This window comes from Nannizzia gypsea, genomic scaffold, assembly GCF_000150975.2.
Source record: "Nannizzia gypsea CBS 118893 supercont1.2 genomic scaffold, whole genome shotgun sequence".
NCBI lineage: Eukaryota > Fungi > Ascomycota > Eurotiomycetes > Onygenales > Arthrodermataceae > Nannizzia > Nannizzia gypsea.
Window position 1 is genome coordinate 3,035,073 of NW_003345200.1, and position 22,274 is coordinate 3,057,346.

The 22,274-nt window shown below is 47.8% G+C and overlaps 8 protein-coding genes across 8 annotated transcripts; 3 read left to right on the plus strand and 5 right to left on the minus strand.

The window, feature by feature from the left end:
- Window positions 1–389: 389 nt before the first annotated feature.
- MGYG_03155 (RNA exonuclease 4) lies at window positions 390–1,368 on the minus strand (the record flags this gene model as incomplete). The annotated part of the gene is made up of 2 exons (XM_003175583.1): window positions 390–987; window positions 1,043–1,368. The coding sequence occupies 2 exons, from the start codon at window positions 1,366–1,368 to the stop codon at window positions 390–392; spliced, it is 924 nt and encodes a 307-aa protein (XP_003175631.1).
- Window positions 1,369–1,809: 441 nt separating this feature from the next.
- Window positions 1,810–3,211, minus strand: MGYG_03156 (60S ribosome subunit biogenesis protein NOP53; the record flags this gene model as incomplete). Its single annotated transcript, XM_003175584.1, has 3 exons — window positions 1,810–2,026; window positions 2,082–3,011; window positions 3,078–3,211. 3 exons carry the CDS (start codon window positions 3,209–3,211, stop codon window positions 1,810–1,812), a joined length of 1,281 nt encoding a protein of 426 aa, XP_003175632.1.
- Window positions 3,212–3,519: 308 nt separating this feature from the next.
- MGYG_09009 (hypothetical protein) lies at window positions 3,520–6,031 on the plus strand (the record flags this gene model as incomplete). The annotated part of the gene is made up of 3 exons (XM_003175585.1): window positions 3,520–3,545; window positions 3,611–3,988; window positions 4,045–6,031. The coding sequence occupies 3 exons, from the start codon at window positions 3,520–3,522 to the stop codon at window positions 6,029–6,031; spliced, it is 2,391 nt and encodes a 796-aa protein (XP_003175633.1).
- Window positions 6,032–6,430: 399 nt separating this feature from the next.
- MGYG_09010 (histone acetyltransferase ESA1) lies at window positions 6,431–8,345 on the plus strand (the record flags this gene model as incomplete). The annotated part of the gene is made up of 6 exons (XM_003175586.1): window positions 6,431–6,513; window positions 6,613–6,640; window positions 6,700–6,764; window positions 6,827–6,861; window positions 6,914–8,124; window positions 8,187–8,345. The coding sequence occupies 6 exons, from the start codon at window positions 6,431–6,433 to the stop codon at window positions 8,343–8,345; spliced, it is 1,581 nt and encodes a 526-aa protein (XP_003175634.1).
- A 763-nt stretch (window positions 8,346–9,108) lies between these two features.
- Window positions 9,109–13,320, minus strand: MGYG_03158 (hypothetical protein; the record flags this gene model as incomplete). Its single annotated transcript, XM_003175587.1, has 3 exons — window positions 9,109–12,542; window positions 12,600–12,776; window positions 12,867–13,320. 3 exons carry the CDS (start codon window positions 13,318–13,320, stop codon window positions 9,109–9,111), a joined length of 4,065 nt encoding a protein of 1,354 aa, XP_003175635.1.
- A 619-nt stretch (window positions 13,321–13,939) lies between these two features.
- Window positions 13,940–14,652, minus strand: MGYG_03159 (ATP synthase subunit F; the record flags this gene model as incomplete). Its single annotated transcript, XM_003175588.1, has 4 exons — window positions 13,940–13,965; window positions 14,036–14,101; window positions 14,237–14,387; window positions 14,605–14,652. 4 exons carry the CDS (start codon window positions 14,650–14,652, stop codon window positions 13,940–13,942), a joined length of 291 nt encoding a protein of 96 aa, XP_003175636.1.
- A 366-nt stretch (window positions 14,653–15,018) lies between these two features.
- On the plus strand, window positions 15,019–15,852 carry MGYG_03160 (NADH-ubiquinone oxidoreductase subunit; the record flags this gene model as incomplete). Its single annotated transcript, XM_003175589.1, has 3 exons — window positions 15,019–15,275; window positions 15,362–15,472; window positions 15,543–15,852. 3 exons carry the CDS (start codon window positions 15,019–15,021, stop codon window positions 15,850–15,852), a joined length of 678 nt encoding a protein of 225 aa, XP_003175637.1.
- Window positions 15,853–16,317: 465 nt separating this feature from the next.
- On the minus strand, window positions 16,318–21,894 carry MGYG_03161 (hypothetical protein; the record flags this gene model as incomplete). Its single annotated transcript, XM_003175590.1, has 5 exons — window positions 16,318–19,105; window positions 19,163–21,182; window positions 21,259–21,404; window positions 21,473–21,680; window positions 21,753–21,894. 5 exons carry the CDS (start codon window positions 21,892–21,894, stop codon window positions 16,318–16,320), a joined length of 5,304 nt encoding a protein of 1,767 aa, XP_003175638.1.
- Window positions 21,895–22,274: the final 380 nt, after the last annotated feature.

The window sequence follows — 22,274 nt, forward strand, 5'->3', positions numbered from 1 at the left end:
AATGAGTTTCTTGATGTCTCCATTGCTGTGTTAGTTATGCGTTGACGTTGAAATAAGGTGTGTGAGATTAAATTGAATTTGACGCGTCGCGTTTGTCTCCATTCAACACGTCGCTTACACAGTAATTATGAACTGACTAAAGTTATAGGATGCAACATTACTTAGCGGAGAATCACCCATTAGTCACCCAACTTGCTTCAATACAGGATATAGATGGATAGTTTAATGGCAATTGAGACATAAGACTATTTAACTAATACTTAACGCTTTCGAATGCACCTCTGTATGTACAACGTAGCAAATCTATACCAATAGACATGAAATCGTAAAATGAAACACAAACGGGAAGGGGTATCCAAAAACAACCATCTATCTGCGTGATAATCAGATTACTTTTTCTTCTTCTTCGGCTTCTTCTTTTTCTTTTGTTCACCTGATCCACCATCCACAAGAACGGGCCGTGAAGGCCACTTCTTCGCATGCTCCCTCTCAAAACCATCCTTATCCCTGCGGAAAAGCATCATGGTCGCCCTCGCATCTTCAACGCTAGAGTGTGCACTGCCTTGTATCTCCAGGCCTAACAACTCTGAAGCCAGTACCTTCAATTTTGGCGACCCGCCCCCTGCCAACTTCCGATATGGCGGGTAGCGACTAGTATCTCTAATATCCCGCTTTGAATGACTGAGTAGAAGGGCCTCTAGGTCGTTTCGCACCGCGTGCCCGACGAGGATACGGCCGTCAAGTAATTTAGCTACGTCTTGCTGAACAGTTTCTAGGGATCGCGCCTCAACCATGTGTTTGGGTAGGATGCCGCTTATCGCTGAGCGCCAGTCGGTAACCATTTCTTTAGGCCGAACATAGGAATCATAAACTTGATCCCCGTTATAATTCACGATACTGACGCGGGCGAGGGCTGAGTCCTTGTCGGGGTCCGGGCCTACGCCAACCATCTCGCAATCGATTGCAATGTATTTCCCCACTTCGATTCTGCCATGAATATGTTAGCGCTTCATCACCAGTAATGTTATAGGGCAGCGCCTACTCAGGGGAGAGACCTATATTCACTAGGTCCTTGTCTGACAATATTTGACTGGGCTGTGTTGCCGCACCATCTTCATCCGCAGCCGCCGTAGCTGCGGACATGGTTTTCCGCCGTTTAGATGGGTGTCCACGATAAGTGTTCCCCCTAATACCCGTGGAGGTCTTCGAAGAGAATGATATTTTCCTCGTCACACTGTCATTGTATCCCGCTGAGCTACCAGTTGATGTCCTTTTTTTTATCGCTGAACTCTTACCAGTCGTAGTATTGCTGGGTTTCAGAGTCTGCTGAAGCCTTCTCCAATTGCTCGAAAGGTCCTTCCGCTCCATCCCAGTTATACAGTGTGTATTACAGGGCCATTCATTAATGGAGTATAATGGAAATACTTCTCTCTCCCTTTTCTCCTCGATTGTGCCAAAAAAAAATATTCATCTGAAGTTGAAAGGAAAGAGCTTATCGTGAATACAAACAGTGCAAACGGTACGATGATTATGTAATTAAAATTTGCGTGGAAATACGCACGGGCAGAACCTTAAATATACCATGAACTTTTATATAGGGGAGATGATGCTCCCTAATGGTCATCATCATCAAAGATGTTTGATTTAATGATACGCAGGTGAGATAGGAGATGAAGCTCACAATTGAAAGTATTTAAGATTAAGAGAAAAAACAACCATTTCTCGTATCTACATGACGCCAGAATTACCAAACACCTCAGATTCTCTTTTTTTGGGTCGTGAAGGTAAAGGAGATTATGATTAGCTATATTAAACCGATGGGACTTTGAAGTCCTTGTACGTCCACTTTTCCGTCGCTTTTCTCTTTGCCTTTTTAGCTTGTGTGATTGGATTCCGGGCCTCTAACTTACCCTGCACCATCAACGTTCTATATCGGTCAGTTAGTAAATTCCCTTCTGGCTTGAGGAGTAGGAGAGAATCTTTAAGTTCTTCTGGAAGGACCAACTCCAGTGGCTTGGCCGGTATGCTGTTGAAATTTGTTAGTGGCGGGTTTGCACTGAGTGTATAATAACTGCACTTACGGATTTCTGCCACCGAATGGTCGCTTGCGGAGTGTGGGTTCCTCATCTTCAGACAACTCCTCAGCCGTAGCCACGGCCAATTTCGCCTTCTCCTTCTCTTCAATCTGCTTAGAGATAGCTTTAGCTTGCGCAGCTTGCTGCCCCCGTTTCTTCATTTTGGCTTCTGCTTTTGCTTTTCTCTCCGCCTCCTTCCTCCTTAGAATTTTATTTCTCTGCGCCTTCGTTTTCCTCTCGGGCCGTTTTTTCTTTATTGACTCGATTTCGTATTCGCTTTCAAACCCTTCCCATGCACTTTCATCGTCAGATTTTATCTGCCCATCATCGCCTTCGGCGGCTTCGATACGTGCGATGCGGTCCGCTTCCCGCTTCTGTTCTTCTAGTCGTAATTTCTCGGCTTCGACTTCCTTCTCTCCTTCCTTTGTTAGGAGCTCATCCCACTCCTGGAAAGATGGGTTGTAACTTGTTCCTGCCCTTGGCTTTATAACTGACGGTATCGCTTTGCCATTAGCGGCTAGAGAAATAGGGGCATGGGACAAAGTTTTCGGGGCAACTATCGACTTCTTTTTCTCCAAGAAGGAAAATTCCTCCTCTTGTTTAGCATCCATTGCCCATGGGTCATGCGCAACACTAGGCTGGATCGCTGTTTCATCAAGTTTGGCTTCCCGTGCCACCTTTTTCAACCGTAGCCATTCTTCTCTAGTTACCCAGTCGCTTCGACTTCTTTTTGTCTTGGGCTCTATAATTCCATCTGTAACCCGGGAATTGGACGGCCGTTTACGGCTGTCAACTGCGCCTATAGCTGAGCGCTGTGCAATAATCTCATCGGCACGTAAAGATTTGTATTTCTTTTGGACCTTCTGCTGAACTTCTTCATCGCCGGTAGGGTCAAGTATAAAGAGTTCCTCCGATGGCTTCTCCGCCAGTACACCTCTACAAGCCAAGTATTAGTATATGAATTACTCTAGGTTGCACAGAAAGAAAAAGAATCTCACATACCCTTTGATTTCTTCGTCCCGAACCAGCTCAAGCCCCTCTTGCACTTCAGTTACATCAACATTTTTCCTCCACGCTTTCTTGCCTTTTCGAGAGGGCTGTTTATACTGCTGTGGGGCTCCCACCGTGGCCGACATGCTGTAAATCGTGGTCTTGAGAAAAAACGTATCAAGAAATTTATCTGTAAGAGATCGATTGGGTTGTTATCTGCTGTCGCAATTTTCTTCATGGAGAAAAAGTTTTAAGTTTTGCGCTTTTGGTTAGTTGCTTATCGCGCTTGGCGCTAAAATGCGCTAAATGTCTGGACTTCACGTTTCTTCCAAAGCCGTAAAGTAAGAGCTTTAAACGACTCGTTGCACTCATCTTCATTTTCTTGGAGAAGGAATCCAGGGGCGAGTCTCGATACAAAAATACAATAAGCATCGAGGTCTACCCATCCGTCAATATGCCCGTCGTAAAAGGTGGCGTTTGGTAAGTCTGCTTTCTATTTCTTTCAACGCGCGTTATTGACGACAGGCTACTGACTATTTTTCTAGGACGAATATCGAAGACGAAATCGTCAAGGTTGCTGTTTCCAAGTACGGTCTCAATCAATGGGCTCGAGTGTCTTCGCTTCTTGCGCGCAAAACACCGAAACAATGTAAAGCCAGATGGTCAGAATGGCTAGATCCAGCCATCCGGAAGATTGAATGGTCTAAAGAGGAGGATGAAAAATTACTTCATCTGGCAAAGCTGATGCCTACGCAATGGCGAACCATTGCACCCATTGTTGGGCGAACAGCTACGCAATGCTTGGAAAGATATCAGAAACTATTAGATGAAGCTGAAGCACGGGAATCAGACGAGCTCGGTTTGGGCGGCCCTGCAGGCGGCGAGGCTTCTGCACCTAGTGCAGATGATGTTAGGAGGCTACGGTAAGCTTATATTTGATCAATATCATCTTTGATCTTTGCTGATGATGCTCCTACAGTCCGGGAGAACTTGACCCTGATCCTGAATCTAAGCCTGCGCGCCCCGATACCATCGATCTTGACGAGGACGAAAAGGAGATGCTTAGCGAAGCACGAGCGCGCCTTGCCAACACCCAAGGCAAGAAAGCGAAGCGAAAAGCTAGAGAACGCCAATTAGAGGAATCCCGCCGACTTGCAGTCTTACAAAAACGAAGAGAGCTCAAAAATGCGGGAATCAATATCAAAGTCGTTACCAGAAAACCTGGTCAAATGGACTACAATGCAGATATACCGTTTGAGAAAGCGCCCGCCCCGGGCTTTTATGACACCCTCGATGAACAGTCAAAGAACGAGCGTCAACGTGCGAATTTCGACCCCCGCAAGCTCCAACTAGCAAGCAAACGGAAGGGGGAACAGGAAGAAGACGACGATAGGAAGCGGCGGAAGAATGAGAAAAACGGTTCATCTTCTGCTTTTGCGGCTGCCGCTAAAGCGGGCCAGATGCAGCGAATTCGTGAAGCAGAGCAGAGCAGCAAGCGTCGCGCACTGGTTCTCCCAAGCCCACAGGTTGGTGAAACAGAACTAGAAGAGATTATCAAGATGGGGATGGCTGGAGAACGTGCAAGTAAGATGGCTGGTGAAGATGGTAATGATGGAACTCGAGGGCTTGTTGGCAATTATTCTACTATTGTAGGGAACACGCCTATTCGAACACCCAGGGCACCACCGGAAGAGGACAGGATTGCCAATGAGATCCGAAATATAAAAGCGTTGACAGAGACTCAGTCGTCCCTTCTAGGTGGCGAGAATACCCCTCTCTATGAAGGGGGCTCAACTGGCTTCGAGGGAATAGCGCCTCGCCAACACCAGATGGTTACCCCTAATCCTATGGCAACGCCATTCCGTCAGGGTATGGGCAATGGGGCCAACGCTACCCCTATGCGTGCTGGGCCCGGTGCTACGCCGCTAAGAACCCCCAGAGATTCTTTAATGATTAATCCAGAAACAGGAGATCCTTACCAGCTTGTAGGCAGTACGCCCAGGGAAGTCAAAATGCGGGAAAGTTTTGCGAGACAAAATTTAAGAGCCCAACTTTCTAGCCTACCCAAGCCTAAGGAAACCGAATGGGAGTTAGAGGAAATGCCTTCGGAGCAACCTGTGCCAGAGTCCTCTATTGAGGTTTCAGAAGAGGATGCATCTGAGCGCGACATGAGAAACAGGGTCGCAGCCGAGAAAGCAGCAGAAATAGAATTTAAACGGCAGACAAAAGTCTACCAACAGGGGCTTCCTCGCCCAATCTCAGTCAATATCCGCCTCCTAATGGAGGATGCAGATAAAATAGACGACCCTGCTCGCCGCCTTATCATGCTTGAAATGGCTAAACTGATTGCGAATGATGCTCGAAAGTTTCCTTTGCCAGGGTCCAAAGTTGAGGGTAAAATCCCGAAGCTAGACATGTTAAGTGATGACCTGATATCGAAGGCAAGAGAAGAGGTCACCGCAGAGGCCGCGAAACTTGGAACACAGCAGCAGTGGAATGACAGTTTCCATTCATCATGGTCGGTCCATCATGAGTCTACCTCTGCTTTGCCTGGACTTTCCCTCTATAGCGAGGAAGAGGAAGAAGAAGATCAATCCCGTTTCAGGCAACAGAGGAATGAGATGGCTCATGCGTTTGATAGTGTTCAGGCCAGTTTGCTGCAAGCCGCTGAACAAGGCAACAAACTGGAGAAGAAAGTTGCACTACATTATGGGGGATATCAGGCTCGAGCAAAGGCGCTACGAAATAAGATAATCCAAGCTGATGACGCCCTCAGCAAAGCTGCCACAGCGCTCGACTCGTTCCGCACCCTACAAATTGCGGAGGATGCAGCAATTAGCTTACGATTCGAAGGTATTCGGGACGAGGTAACCTTTATTACGAGGCGAGAGCGCGAGGCACAGGAACTCTACAGGGCTAGAAAAGACGAGCTTGAATCTTTGGGTGGAGTGAATGGATGGCATTGAAAGGGGGGTTTATTATTTCCAGCTTCTTTACCCGGTGGAAGTCTTCTTTTTTTTTTTTTGTAGTTACCCTTCCATTTCCCCTCATCTTGCTGTATTTTTACTTACCTGGCACTGCAAGGCGTTCCTATTGTATCTAGGGGTTAATCATGGAATTATCTACCTTCCCCTTCAGTTTTGGCTGTTGCGGTTTCTCCTTTCCGATACTTTGTCACGCGTGTCAATATTTTGGTAGCGCGTGGTAATTAGCAACGCCTTCACCCAGAACTTCAAAGGTTAATGAGATTTTCTCTCGCAACTTCAAAGTCGCATCTCAACAACATCCATCAAAATCTCTTCAACCAACGCGTATTCCATCAAATTTCTGGCCGTTACCTCGCCGAACACCATCTACAGGCCAATATGGGTGTCCCAGAAGGGGCCCAAGAGGGTGTCGGAACGCCAGACCCCGCGGATAGAGGTTTTGCCACCCTGAATACCTTGAGGTACGCTATGAAATGCCTGCGGCCTTGCACCAGTAGCACGCATATTTCGCCATTTCCTACGCTTCTGATCATCCGAAACTGACGTTCGTGTACCTGTAGCATCGGAGTGAAGGTGTTTGTCAACAAAGTGAGAAATCATGCTGCCTATTTTATATCACGTGACTGATACTGACCCCAAGTGTCTAGGACGGGGAGCAGCGAAAGGCTGAGATTCTTTCAATAAGGCAGAAGAAAGGAAGTCCGATATTCTAGTAAGTTGCACTGTCTCTGGGCCGGCCATTATGGGTATTGGATGGTACTAATATTTGCATAGTGTACATTATGTGGACTTCAACAAGCGACTTGATGGTACGCTATATCACTGGTAATTGGCTAATATTTGTGCTAATTATATTTATAGAATGGATTCCCGCATCTCGAATTGATCTTACCAAGGAGGTCGAATGGCCCCAGCCGGAGAAACCTGAAAAGAAGAAAATTTCAGGGGCGGCCGCAGCCGCGGCTGCGGCTGCTACCAAAGCCCAGCCAAAGAATCTCAAGCGCGGACAGCATGCAAGCAGAGATGCTTCGTCGACTCCAGATCTTCTTTCTGGAAAGAACCAGAATATTTCAAAGGTTCCTAGGCCCTCAAAAGCTGGAGGCAAGGAAAACCAGGAAGAGGAAAGCGGTACACCGTTCGAGATATCCATGCTTGGCAGCGAGGGGCCATCCGTGAGTGGCACACCTCGACTTCGTGACGGAGAATCGGAAGATGTAGAGATGGCAGATATCCAATCTGAAGTTGAGGCTAAAGCCGTTCTCAAAGAAGAACAAGACAAGCTCGCCGCTGACACAACGCGAGAAGTCGAAATTGAAAAACTAAGGACTGGTGGAAGCATGACTCAAAATCTAACGGAAATCCATCGTGTACGGAACTTAAGTAAGATTCAGATGGGTAAATTTGAAATTGAGCCGTGGTATTTCTCTCCTTACCCTACGTCATTTAGCGATGCCGACATGATATACATCGATGAATTCTGTCTCAGCTACTTCGATAATGAACGCGCATTCCGCAGACATCGGGGTAAGTGTACTTTGCTACACCCTCCAGGAAACGAAATATACCGGGATGATTATATCTCCTTTTTCGAAGTCGATGGCAGGCGACAACGGACGTGGTGCAGAAATCTTTGCCTCCTCAGCAAGTTGTTTTTAGACCACAAGACGTTATACTACGATGTGGACCCGTTCTTATTCTATTGCATGACCACACGGGATGCCAATGGATGCCATCTTGTCGGATATTTCTCTAAGGAAAAGGAGTCTGCCGAGGGATACAACGTTGCATGCATCTTGACTCTGCCTCAGTACCAACGTCGTGGTTTCGGTCGACTGCTTATCGCCTTCAGCTACGAGCTTAGCAAGCGGGAAGGAAAACTAGGGTCTCCCGAGAAACCCCTTAGTGACTTAGGTTTACTAAGCTACCGTCAATATTGGAGGGAAACACTGGTTGAGCTTCTTGTCGAGCCAGGTCGGGACGCAATAAGTGAGAGCGAGTTAGCGACATTAAGTGCTATGACTGAAAAAGATGTTCATGAGACATTAGTGGTGCTTGGATTGCTACGGTATAATGTAAGTTCCTGCCAACTATACTCGACATCAATTCATAACGTGTTTCTGACTGCCGTCAACAGAAAGGAAATTGGGTACTAGTTTTAACAGATAGTGTTATGGAGCAACATAAGAAGCGTCTCGAAAAGGAGAAAATCAAGGGTGCTAGGAATATTGACCCTTCACGCCTCCAGTGGAAACCTCCAGTTTTCAATGCCTCTAGTAGAACATGGAACTGGTAATGGAGCCGAAGTATGGAACAGTTATATTGACGTTGTTTTTCGGGTGGTTTTAGCAAGCGATGCATTTTTATGGTCTTTGTTTGGTTTTGTGTTGGGTTAAGAGATGGTTGATTTGTGTAGTTACTATATGTATATTAGTTGTATTTAAGAAGACACTATTTTTTTTACCCTAAACACATATTCACTGAGCAAGACGGTCTATAATTGGTATACTGCTTGCCAACGTTATACTCAAATACAAGGACATTGAAAAAAACCGATTACGAGTAGAGGAAAGTAATAATATTACAAAGCTTCAATTTCGGCCACCTATCGCTTCCTTTAAAATAACAAAGAATTAGAGATAACTAGTTAAGTAAGAGTCTGGACTTCCTTCGGGAAAGTCCCTATCACAGTGTTGAGTATCACGATCTCAGTTGCGAGGTTGCAGAGGCTTGAGCGATAGTATTAAGAAAGGTGAAGACGAAGCTAGTAGGGAGAAAAGCTAGACTAGGGAGGCAGCTAGAGAAACAGGATGGCGAGGCGAAACGAGAAAGGATTGATGAATGGTGATTGATGACCGACAAAGAGAAAAGCAAAATAAGGTAGAAAAGGTATCTGTGCTTAGTAGAATCCGCCCGAAACAGAAAGGAAGAAAAAGATACCAACCTGACTTGCGGAAAGGTCTGGTCTGTGCCAACTCACGAACTTAATTATTCACGGCTATCACGACGTAAGAAGGCGAGGAATAAAGTGACGGTGGAGAATGGTGAAGTCTGCAGGGTTACTTTGCGCTGCTTTGATGGGATCTGTGAGAACCCTGGCGAGTGGAAGTTGACAGCGAGGTAGGCGGTGAAGTGTTGGCCGTAGTAGACACAGTCTTCTTGGTAGGGTGTGAATTTTGATATGACCCGCTCCCTTCTCTGGATCTTGGGTTTCGTGAACGATTCTTTGGATTTGAACGAAATTTCCCTGCGCTGCTTCCACCTCGCTTAGGCAAGGGAACCATTTTCAACCCTTTTCCTGGTGGCCGAACGATGACAGAGATTTCCCCGTTGCTATCACGTTCAAAGCTTCCAATAGTATATGGTTCAATGCTTTGTGATAACACCGGTTTCTGGTACTTGGTTCGGAAGCGAGACTGTTTAGGGGCTGGGTGCCACGCAGCTCGCGGGGCCATGTCAGGCACTTTGACGACGGGTAACGATCCTGCCTCGCGATCTTCAAATATTGCTTCCTCATCCTCAACCTCTTTAGTCGCTACTTTATCAGGATCCCCTGCAAATTTCCGCTTCTCATCATATTGTGGGAAAGATACGGCAGCAGATGAAGCAGTCGATATTACATCCAGGGGCTCCTTAGTTGCAGAAGCAACGGCGAGAGAGCTGTTCTTCCTCTGGGCCGGTTGGGACGTCTTCTTTCCAAATAGTCCGTTGAATCTGTCTTGCCAGGATGTGGTACTTGCAATTGGCTGCGCTGGCGTTCGTGCAGGAGGGGGTGAAGCAACCATAGCAGCAAATGTTGCAGGAGCTGGGGGAGGTGGTGGGTTAGGCGTATGGAGGGAGCCTGGAGGGAGCTTGACGCGAGGTTTGGGGTTCGGAAGGTGAACTAATGGCCGTTGAGAATCTCCTGTGAACACAGGGTGGCTAGACACTTCTTCCGGTGGGGGAGGAGATTCGCTGCGAGGTGACATAGGCTCTTGGTTGCTTGGGCGCTTTGGTTCAGTGGCTGGTGGGAAAAAACGGGAACCTCGGGTTGAGGGCGGAGGCACGGCTTTCTGTTTATCACTGAAAGAAAGACCGCCGACAGAATCAATTTGGTGGAAGGGAGAAGATTGGGAATCTTTATCAGAAGTTTTAGAAACCACTCCAATGATATTTCGATTCCCCGGACGTTCTCCAGCTTCAACTTGTCTCCACGTTTCATTGAAGGTTGTTTGGAGAGATGGGGTGATTCCTGTCCTGGCTTCTTCTTCATGAAGTGCTTTGAGATCTTGATGAAACCTTTCATTCTCCTCCAGCTCCGCTTTTCTAGCGACCAAATGAAAATTACCCCAAGCTGCAGTTTCCTGACCACGGTGAGGTAATCGATCTTGCTGCCATCTTTGACCTTGATTATAGGATGGCGGCGCAATCGGACCGGGCGGAGCAATCGGTTTTGGATTATCACCTATGCGATCCGGCCGCACATTATCAGGAGATGACAGGGGGGATAATGGCTTTGCGTTATCCGGAACTGCTTTAGAGGGAGGAGGTAGAGGGCGTGAAATTCCCTCCGGCATTTCGGTCCCTTCTTGGGCCTGTTGGGGATAGAGATGTTGCTGTTCGGTCAAGCCCAGAGAACTGAGTTCTGATGGAAAGCTTGCAAGACTTCTATCAAATGTGCCATTGCCCAAAGCCTTATCATTAGTTGGTGGTCCCCAAAGAGCTCCAAGATTCGCCGCATGGCCTTTTGAACTCGGCCAACTGTAGGTAGACGTTGATGGTACGGAATACTTCCAATTGGGCGGCCTTTCTTCTGGTTGCGGCCCATAGATAGGCTGTGAAGATTTTGTCTGGGTTTCTTGTGGAGTTTTTGAACCATTAACAGTGACATGGGCCTCGGGTAGCGGTTGCTTATGGGAAGGCGATATTTGATGATTCTGCACCTCATTTCCAGCCTGATGGGGTTTCTCAGGGGGTTTCTCAGAAGAGGCTACCAACCTCTTCACTGATTCGGGGTGATGCACCTTCATCATGCCGTACTGCTTGGGTTCTCCTGTTAATTCCGGGACTGGGGGTTTCGGAGGTGAGGATATCGTAGTAGCGGATGTTGATGGTGGGTTGGTTGGCCGTTTTGATTCTGCGCTTGAAGAGGGCGTGGCATCTTTTGCCCCTGGGAGTTCATTGGCAGGTACACCCATAGATTGGAGTTTTATCCTTATGCGCTCTTGTTTTGCAGCTTCTTCTTTAGCTTCCTGTTCTAGTCGTCGCTGTCTCGCCATCTCTCGTTTTTCCCGCATAATCCTTTGTTGCATTGCAACTGGGTCTTCAACAATGACTGGAGGCTGAGAGGTTGAACCCTCCGCAACACCTTGAGACGGTACGTTGCTCTGAGAGATAGGTGAAGCCTGATGATAGCCGGGTGGTCCATGATCAAGACTCCTGTGTGACTGCTGAGACGGGGAGCCAAGGCTTGGAGCGATTTGGCCATTTTGCATTTGACGGGCATTTGGTGATGCGGACCTCTCAAGTGTCCCTGTGGATGGTGGGCCGGCTTTAAAAGGAAGTTCGGGTCTGGTCAAAGACATCCTTCTAGCGAACCCTCCACTACCGCCACTTACATTTGACGAGGCGCGTCGACGGCCCCAAGGGCTAGCTTCCGTAGGGCTTCGGTGAGTCTGGAAAGCAGGCGACGGTTCAGCGGGCCCAGGTTGTTCATTATGCATCGACCTTTGAAGAAGGGAAGCAGGCCTGAAATGGCCGTCATTCTTCACCGATCTATCATTCCTTAAAGCGCTATGTCGGTTGTCTGGAACGGGTTCGTATCTACCTGAATGAGAGTTGTAAAGTTCACGAGGAGCGGCGGGTTGTCTATCCCTCCAAGACCTATTGAAGTCATCGGCAGCAATTTCTTTCGTTGGAGGAGCTGGGCCAGCATCTAGCCTCGGAGGCTCGGCCTGGTTAAATCGATGGCCTTGGCTCTGAGCGGGGGGGTTAAGTGCTAGAGGAGACGCTTTCTCCACAGGTGGTAATGGGGCCCAAGGTGATCTCACCGCAGAAGGGCCTTTTGATGTTAATGTGGGCTTGTCATTGCTAATTTTTGACAAGTCGCCACCCTGTTTAGATTGCTGCTTTTCGGCGCTTGCGCCGACTTTCAGGATTGTGGTATTCGACCCCAGAGAGCTTGACGGTTTCGAAAGTAAAAGCCTAGGGGCTTCACGGGCTGGTGGCGCATTTTTTGCTGGTGACGGTTGCCTTTTTTGATCGCTTGAGTTGATAGCTGGAGCACTAGTCTCTTGAGAGCCTGGCGCAGTGCCTTCAGTATGAGTCAATGTAATTTTGGTGCCATCGTTCCATTCGATAGTTTCAGGAGCCCAGTCATCTTCGTCGTCATCAATATCCGCCCATTTGGCCTCTTTCTCATTGTCATCGGTTTGTATGCGTGATGTCATGTGGATTCCATATTGCTGCTTCAATTCTTCGTCCGTAAGGTGCTTTGTCGGGGGCGGTTGAACAGCTATATTATAAAACTGTTAATTTATAGACAGAGTTGCTGTGGTGAAGGAAAGCTTACGCCGGTTTTTATTCCATACTAGATTGGCGTCAGGCGCCCCTGAGACGCTTTTACTCCCAGCAGTAGATGTCCGGGGGGAAGAATCTCGAAGCCCACTTCCAGATTTCGCGACTAACCGTGGCCGCGAGCTGAGAGGGGTGGATGTGGATGACGGCGGAGTTGATGATAGAAATGGTGCTGTGTATATAGAGGATCAATATTCAATCTTTTGAGAACGTAAAAAGCTCGTCGTTAAAAATGAAACACACAGAGAGAAAGAGAAGATACCTTTCTCCGGACCTGTTTTGCTATTCCCATTCGAACCCAGGGGCTTTGTCACAGAGAACTTGGCGAACGAAACTGGTTTGAATGATGCCGGCCTTTTTACAGAGCTTGTCCTAGAGTGTTGAGCCCCGTCTGCGTTAGATCTTGCGTCCGGTCGACTTGCATCTGTATCGGATCCTCCACTCCCATCTCCAGCATTTGGCGATAAGCTGGTATTTGCATCGTTATTCTCCGAACTGACTCCGTTCACTTCAGTTGACGATGGGTTACCCGTTGATATTTCCTGCGACGATTCCGTGTTTGCCGTTGGTTTTGAGTTGTTATCAGAAGTTTGAACATCCCCCCGGTCCCCTCCAGCAGTCAAATTGTCAGGTTTGCTCGCAGGAACGTCGGAAGGCGAGAGGTCGCCGCCCGACCGGGTTTGGTTTACCACATCGTTGCTGCTCTGCTCTGCCATAACAATGCTCTATAGCTTCAAGTAATATGGGTCAGCGCCATCCAGTACTCGCAGATCTCGCCCTCTATTTGCGGCAAAGAGCCTAGACAAAACCCAACTGGGGTCTAAACGAAAAACGTACGTATTGTCAAAGACTATTTATTGCGACGGAGAACCACCCAAGTAGCCTATCCGTAGAGAGGAGGACTTTCACAAGCAGGCCGTTCGAACACGCGTTGGCTGAGAGTGCAGTAGAAGCTTCCTTGCTATCCTGGTGAGGCGAAAGAAGAGGTCGAACCAAAAGTGCCAGCTACAGTAAGCCCAGGAACGCCGATCACAGGCCGGAAACAAGACGCCGGTTGTTGTCAAGATAGTTGACGATGTTGTAGAATTCAAGATCAAGAGCAGAAGTTGAAAGGTGACACTTTTGAAAGACGAAAGTCGGCCAGCTGTGCCAAGACGAAGCGCCCGATCAGGCTAGCGCGATATCTACACACCAACTGGGCCTGAATATTTTGTGGGTGATAAAGAAAAGCAGGTCATAAGATGGCAATGTGAAGGTAGAGAGTATAAGCTAAAGCAAGTGATTCATTCTATTGAATATCTACATATATGTGGTACAGCGTCGTTTGTTATCCGACTAGTGAGGGTTGTTCTTGTGGTGGCCTGGAGGTGGAAGGTGGCAGTTAGAACCTAACTCTGTATTAAAGGGACGACAGGTGTCAGGAGCACTCACGGAGGTGGGTAACGTATTGTATGCTGTAGCCAACCAGGGTCAGGCCGATGATGAGGTGGACAAGAGCTATAGAGAAATGGTCAGCCATGAACCCCCGACACTCAGGCTAAAGTCAAGCCTTTCTGCCAGTAGCAAGAAAGGTATACGACATCGCCCGATAAATGCACATATGACCATGGGTATGTCTAGCCTGAGACTTACGAGCAGAAGAAGCATTCTTGCCGAAGTAGGCGGCCTGGTAACGGGCAAAGAGGCCAGAGGGCTTGACCTCGGGAGCCGGGCCGCGAGGGAGTCTGGCGTAAAAGTCACTCACGCGCTCCATGCGGGCAGCATCCTTGGCAGCGCCGATTGCCTAATAACATTGTAAGCCTGCTATATCATTTCCCACGTTGTCTGCTTGTAATTATGGTCGTTTTGATGTCATCCACGGTCACAACAGACGGCATCAAGAGAGATTGTGTTCAATTGAGGGGGAAAGGCCCAGTATACGAACCGAAGGAGAGGCAATCTATACTTGGTCAGCTAACATACTCGTTCCCTCACGTTCCGACACCAGAAACAGAACATACCTTTGGGGGAATGAGGGTAGAGATCCCTCGTCGGGCGATGAAGCTCATGATGATCGGATCTGTCTGCGAAAAGCTAGGTTAGCGCACCGAGAAAGACAAGCAGCCCACCAATAATTCCTGCCAGAAGTCAATTACCGTAGAAACAGGTCACCGACTACGTAGTGATGATAAACAAGCGGGAGAATTCGTGCTTTTCCGTCGATGGCTTTGCCGACGTTCAGACTTGGAGAGTCAAGTTGAAGTTGCAGAGAGATCGCGTTAAACCGCATTTGGACGCCGGCACAACCATAATTCCGGTCGCTTCTCAACTTCCCGTGACTTTGGCCGCAACCCGAGATATCAAAAGAACGTCGCTGTTTGAGCCAGAACCACAACGCTACATAGGCCAAACGCCAACGTATCTTCAGCTCCACGATGCCATTACTGCGAGCTGGCGGGCCCTCCGCCATTGGGGCTACTTGCACCCGCGCCGTTCGATCCACATACGCTCTCAATGCCCGGTACCTAAGCTCTTCCGCCACCCGTCAAGCAGCAGGCGAGATCAAGACCACCACCGAAGATGCTCCCGCGACACCATCAACTGGAAGTGCTATAACCCGCAAAGAGACTGCTGGTGAATCGATTCCACGCCATCAACCCGACTATAACGCCACCGTTGACCATGGCACATCGTAAGGACCCTCGGCACCTGGACTCTCATACCCGTATAAAAATAGACACGCATGCACACACATTTGCTAATTACCATTCTCATTAGCCTGTTCTCCCCAGTCCCCAAGCGAGTAATGGACGGAAGTGAGCCAAGCGAAGTAGTTGCTGCCGCCGTTCTCTCCGGTGCTCCAACAGACCTTCAAGCCCGAACAGTCAGGTACCGTTCTGCCAAACCCTGTTTCTAATCTAGTTCATGATACAGCCTACTCACCCTTGTTCCATCACAGAATATACCGTAGCGCCAAACCAGCCACTCAATCCGGCAATTGGCGCAGCCACCACTGGAGAATGGACTGGGATGTCCTATCCAAAGGTCACCGTTGGGAAAATCCATTAATGGGATGGCAGTCCTCCGCAGATGCCATGCAGGGAACCCATCTCAATTTCAGATCGAAAGAAGATGCAATTCGATTTGCTGAGAAGCAAGGATACGAATACTTTGTTCAGGAGCCAAACGAGCGTGTTTTCCGCCCCAAGGCCTACGCAAATAACTTCCTACATGAGGCCAGGAAGCTCAAATACATCAAGACAAAATAAAGAGCTTGCGGCTTTCAATCGTTTCATGTTGTGTATATAATATTTTCCACAGCAGTAGTTTGTACGCTGTCGTTCTAGAAATCCATCACTGTGTTTTTAGATATCTTTTTGGCTTCTTTTCTCGTGACAGTAAAGTATTTACCATACTAAATAAATACAGCAAGGAGCAATGTTGCAGGATAGAAAATGTAAATCTATAGTTTTATCAAGTATGCATATTTAATCACAGATCACCCCCGTCATGTAATAATAATAATAATAGACCTCTGGTCTAACTCCTCTGGAACCATGAGTGCCGTTTCGCCCACCAATATATTGCTCACCATATGATGCTTGTAAGTTTCGATAAATGAAATCAGGGGCTGGTAGAATGGCCCATGCGCCCCATCGCTGCCGTAAACAAGATGAAATGACATAGGAAATGGTATAATAATATACAATGTAAGGATGGGAGTGACAGAATCTCTAAATGTCACTGTCCTCGTCTGAGTCTTCACTAGGACGTTTAGTTCCCAGTTTTGGCCTTCCTCGTGGTCTCTTCTTTGGTGTAGTGGCACTAGAGATGGAGCTCTTTCGCTTAACAGGTCGTCCTGCAGCCCCAAGCACGCTGCTCATGTCGTTAACTTCGGCAAAGGGGTCAGGGCTGCCTCGGTCTTCATCACCAGCGATCTTGAGTTCGTCATCCACCGACATTAAGGTAGAAAATTCACGGCACATGTTAGCCATGGAGTCAATACCGTCCAAAGATCTCATAATTCGTGCTATAGTCTCCCAGAACCGGTCGCCGTTGATGCCAGGTACTTTAGAGGCGGGTTTGTTTAGTTCTTTTATAGAAACTTTGCCCTCTTTTTGTAATGAATGGAAGTTCAGGTTATAAAGCCGACGGAGATAGGACCTTGTCTCCCATAACATTGAAAGTCCTGCGGCAGCCGTTGCAAGTCGCTTTAGAGCAGCAGGGTCAACAGGGGGAGCAATACTACTAGAGTCTCCTTCTTGTGGTTCGGTTGGTTCGATTGGCTCTGGCACCTTCACAGAGAGAACCTCTGTGTCTATGGAATGTGCAACTGCGGTGCCAGTGGTCCCCACAATACGTTCCATGCAAGATATTGCAGCCAGAAGTTCGGCGACTTGGGCATAATCAAAGAATGCAACGTTTTGGCACACGAACCTTGTAAGTTCCAAATGTTCAGGCGGTGTCCCTGAAGCATCGAGCTTTTTAAGCTCAAAGTTGGCTTTGGAGCAAAAGTTCGTGAGGAATTTCTTTTGATACTTGCTGTTGCTAAGTTTAATGATATCGAATAGTAAAGCGAGTTTTGAAGTGAACGGACGGGCTGAGGCTCCAGTTGAATCTCCGACAACGTCGCGCTGATAGTAAAATGCCTCCTGGATTGCCCTCATGTACTCACGATCAAACATAGACTCATGTTGCTGGTGAAGCATTTTGTGGATATCATATGCGGTTGTAGCGATGGTTGAGTTAGGGGAAGTTTCCAAGGACACCAGTACGCCTGCACATTCTTTTGGATGGATAAGGCCTTGGCGGTTGATACTCGCGATCAGTTCGATGGCTGTTAGTGCAAAAGAATCCTGCTTTGACATAGCGGCATGAAGCATTTGGGGTAGGAAATTTTGCGCTATCAAGGCGGCTGCACCATCGTTTGCATTGGCCTTTAATGATCCTCCAAGTCTGCTAGTATCGGTATTCTCACCATTCGTTTCAGTGGTATTCACAAACTTTTCTGATTTACCTTCATGAATGGAGAAAAAAGCGAGGAACGTTTTCAGGACAATATCCTGGAGGTCTCCACTGTCTTCCTTGAAGACCGAAGAAAACGCCAACCTGGCTTTCTCTTTACCGTATTGTTCGGGCCATGTTTCACATATTGAGCCCAAGCTCTCTAAAGCCATAACTCTGAGCTCATGAGGGTATGTCGAAGACGCAAATGGTGCTATAAACTCCACCATGAGCCCAGAAACTGATTCGGTGCTGGATTTTGGGAATGCGTGGGCAAAGAATGAAGTAAATTTCTCCAGATTGCAATGTTTCCCCACACAGCCAGCAATCCTTATATAACTTCGAACTCGGCCTAAGGCATCGCCACTGGTAGAAACATCAAGTTTGCTGTTCGATGCCTGGTAAATTCCTTTTAAGACAGATATTGTAAGTTTGACTAATCGCTCGGTATTCTGCAAAACACCATTGATAGTCCACAGACAGGCCATGACCTCATTGAGTTCGGTCCTAGCAAGCTTGGAAACGCTCTTGAACAAGTCATTTTGAATCTCTTTGAGGAGGTTATTGTGAGCAGATGAGAGGTTAGGTAGGACACAGCGGTATATTACCACCACAGAACGGAAAAGTAGGAGATCATCTGTGCTTGAAAGGTGTCCAATGTAGGGGTGAAGAGTCTCGAGTTGGTCTGGGGTAAGTAGCTTAGGATTCGATTTCGCAAATACTGTTAGCGTCCGAAGATGAGATTGCAGAGATCGCTGGTCGGCATTGGATCCATGGACTACGTTTTCGAAGAGAGTAGCAACCACTGCCTTGCATATTTTGAAGTTTTGCGCCACCGACCTGGATTCTGGTTGAAGGACCGCTTTGAAGAAGGATTCAAGGTTCGATACTACTTCATCACCTCGTTGAACGGCCCCTATGAAAAGCGCGACCAGTTCTCCGAGAGATACCTTGGCCTGCGGTGTGTCGAACGTCTCCGCGGAATGGAGTGGTGATAGCCAAAGTTCCTCCAGAGCTTGTCGTGCTAGTGTTGCAACATTGGTTTCATGATCTTGGACTCTCCTTAGTATCTGCTCTATGATAGAAATTCTCAACTCCTTGTTGGAGGTTGCCGTGTATACGTCCTTCATCAGACCAATGCATCGCTTTCGCACACCAACCGTTGGATCAGAAGCACAGGCTAAGATTGCACGGCAACACTCATTTTCCAATGCTGGCTTGAGGGAAATGCATCGGGCCGTTAAAGTAAGGGCAGAGTCGCGAACCATTGGTGACGAGTCAGCTGCGCATCGAAGAATCAAGTCCATAATGGAGTCATCACGGTCTAGCAAGCTTGGGTCGCGTTCAAGCATATGAATGACACTTTTTAAGCTTCTACTGCGCACTTTTGCCTGATCACTGGAAATGGAACTAAGTAAAACCTTAACAATGGTATCAAAGGCCTTGCAAAATCCACTGCTCAGAATCACAATGAGGTAGGCGAATCGAGCTTGTTGGGTTGAAATAGTTTCAAACTCACTACGATCTAATTAGATACCGGAGTTTGCGGAAGCTAGAGAACAGGATGCTACATACCGATGTTGTTCAAGCCATTGAGGTTCTGAAATCAAGCTTTTCAATGAGGTTGCTAGCTTTCGGACAGAAGAGTCGCGAGGCATAGTCTCATTCTGAGAGGTATCAGAATAAACAGTGCATGCAGTTTTAGCCCAGGATGTAAGGAGATAGTCTCGAGCACTTGGGAGGTGTGAGCCTGCCACATCTTTAGTATTAAGGTATTCAAGGGCAATACGGTAAGGTCCATCGCTAACGACCAAGTCTTGAACATGCAATGAGCGGCTAAGATGGTTGTCGAATAGTTGCCTTATGTACTCAGTTAGCTCAGAGTCACCCTCATCTGTTGAGTTGTTCAAATGTTGTGCTGTGGAAGTCAGATCTGAGATTGCAGATCCCATCCAGCCTAGCAGTTCCAGGGCCATATTTTTTGCATTTGCTGTGCTCTTGTCATGCTCTGCTATCCCCACCATTTGAGAAGCAAGCACCCGTAGAAGCAGTTCAACACCAGGCCATTCTGAAGAGCCAAGAATGCTTATCAAATCTTCCGTAAATAAATCTAGAATATTTCTGTAAGGTTGATCACCAGTTTTCGTTGAGGTCATAGCTCGTTGAACAATAAATCTGGTGATATATTGTGCGCTGCGTACGGCATTATCATAGGCCTGGTCCACCTGCTTAGAGAGGTTTATAAATGGAGACGTATCGTCTTCATCCTCAGACCCCGACTCATCATCGTCTGAATTCTCTTCGTTCTGACCAGATGATCGCAGTTTAGGTTTTGCCGCATCGTATGACGAGCTTCTAACCGCGGTCGTTTGGACAAGCTGTATAACTAACGCGGATAGCAATTGGATACTTTTCCCATCTGTGAGCTTAAATTGCCTAGCGCTTTGCCTTGTCGACGGAAGCTTTTCGAGAGACACAAGAATCTCGTCGAGGATAAAAGATCGTTGCTCAGCATATTTGGCAAATACCTTGGCAAGCATGTCCATGGCACAACGTCTAACTGCCTCGAATTTCTGAACTCCAATAGTGGAGTCTTTCTCATGATGAGCATTTTCGACAAATATCAATTTGGTAGCCATAAACTCCATTGCCGTGATTGCACCTTCAACAAGGTCAACTGCGGAGAGAAAAACGCCTAGCTGAGACAGGACTTTTCTTGATTGTAGGGTTAGGCTTGATATCGCTTGCTTTTGACTTGCGAACATGCTGAAGAGAGCTGTATCTTTACCACTTGGTCTGCATTCAACCGCTGGTATGATACAGCGCTCGAAAACGTTGTTCAAAGCTGTTGGGATGAGTTGTATCATATCTTCAGAGCAAAGTTCCTTTGCATCCGTACGGCCATCCATGGTGTGTAGCAGTGTACCCATCGCAAGCAATGCGTTTTCCAGGTCTCCAAGTTGTTTTGCCCAGTTTTCAATGCTGGTTTCAGACATGTCGCTTTCAACCTTGGTGTCAACTGACTGTGCCGCCATGATGGAGCCTTCACAAAGCTTCTGGACACGCGTTATAAAGTCATTAGGGATATCACCAAGCTTCCCATATCCGGAAACACTCCTAAAAGCCTTCTGTAGCTGCTTATGGGTCTCTGAGGATAGACACGGCCTGCTGTCTTCTGTTGTATCCATGGTGTAAAAGTATTTATTGGTATTCTGCCCTTGACCTTGGGAGCCGTCAAGCTGTAATTCGTCTTCGCATTCAAATACATCTTGGAGAAGCGACTGAAGGTTTGCTACAGCCGTGTTGATCACTTCCCTTTGATCTCGCATTTTTACTGATTCAGCGTGTTGCGTAGCTGGAGACAACAACCGCCGTTTTGCATGGGTATTTGGAATATGTTGGTACTCGCTCAGTTGCGAGGGGTCGGAAAACGATGGAACCAAGACAACGGGTTTGACGGCCATACCTGGGACCTGGGTATTTGAAACCGCCTTTCCTCCATCATCACGGATATTCCTATTATGCTGGTCTAGAGCTGGAGCTGGTTTGGACCGGTGCACTTGTTTTGGCGGACTTGGAGAGCTTGGTGATGGATCTGCAGCTGTATTAGAAAACATGGAGATCCAAGCATGGGGCGCTAAAAGAGAGAGGGAAAGAAAGAGGGGGCATACATCTATACGGGATGTTGGTAGTATCAAGCACCATCTTTGCAAAGGGCCCAAGACGTTCATGAGCAGTGAATTCCATGTTGGTTTGAGGTGCCTGGGGCTTTTCAGAAGGGCGAGGTTGATAGCTTCGCGGGGGGGCTTTAAAGCGACTACACGCCATCTCAAAGTCAGCAATGTTGAGCCGTAGAGAAAGGAAGGGGGCAAAAGAAGCCTGTACATTGTTGTCAGACCGTCGCCTGTCAATCCTTCGCCTATGAGCAGGTTATGTATATTCTTGCGGACGGTCTCGATATAGGACGAGTCTGTAGAGCTTGCTTGGGTCTCATTGTCGAGGGTATCTATCAATCTGCCGGCGGTGTGGGAGTCGTAGGTGCGCGCCCAGTTGGCAAGTGAGGGCTGCTCGATATCCGGCCGCAAGATAGAGTCTACAGGGGAACAACAGACCGTTCCGTCAGTACGGCATCACTTGTCAGACTGTCAAGTCACGCTTCACTTACCCAGGCCGAATATTGGCGCACTCGTCATGGGCGAGAACTGCAGAGCTGCGTCTACCGACAGCGGACGAGGCAGCCGTCGAGCCGCATCGTAGGTCGAGCTGCTGCTCTCCCGCGGGATCGCAACCTCAAACGGACGCTGCATGGTAGTGTCCTACTGATCAAGAGCTTTTGATGGCAGGAACATAAAGCTGACAGCATTTCGGTAGCTCGTTCAGGGCCATTGGCAGTGTCCTATGTGGCCATCTCTCTGCACGAAACAACAGCTGCATTGAACGCCAGCATTTATTTCGATTTAGCTCGTCGGATTATTTCTACTATCAACTCCTTGCAAGGGTCGCAAAGAACGATTAAACTAGCGCCACAGCGGCGTTAGATAATCATGCATACTGTCTCCAGTTGGTTATTAGCTACAGGCTCCTGTGGCTGGGCTCTTGTCTCCTGGTCTACGGGGTACAGGGGAGCAAGCAAGCACCAAAGCAACTCCATACCCGCCACTCTTCCCATAACTAGCCATACCCATCT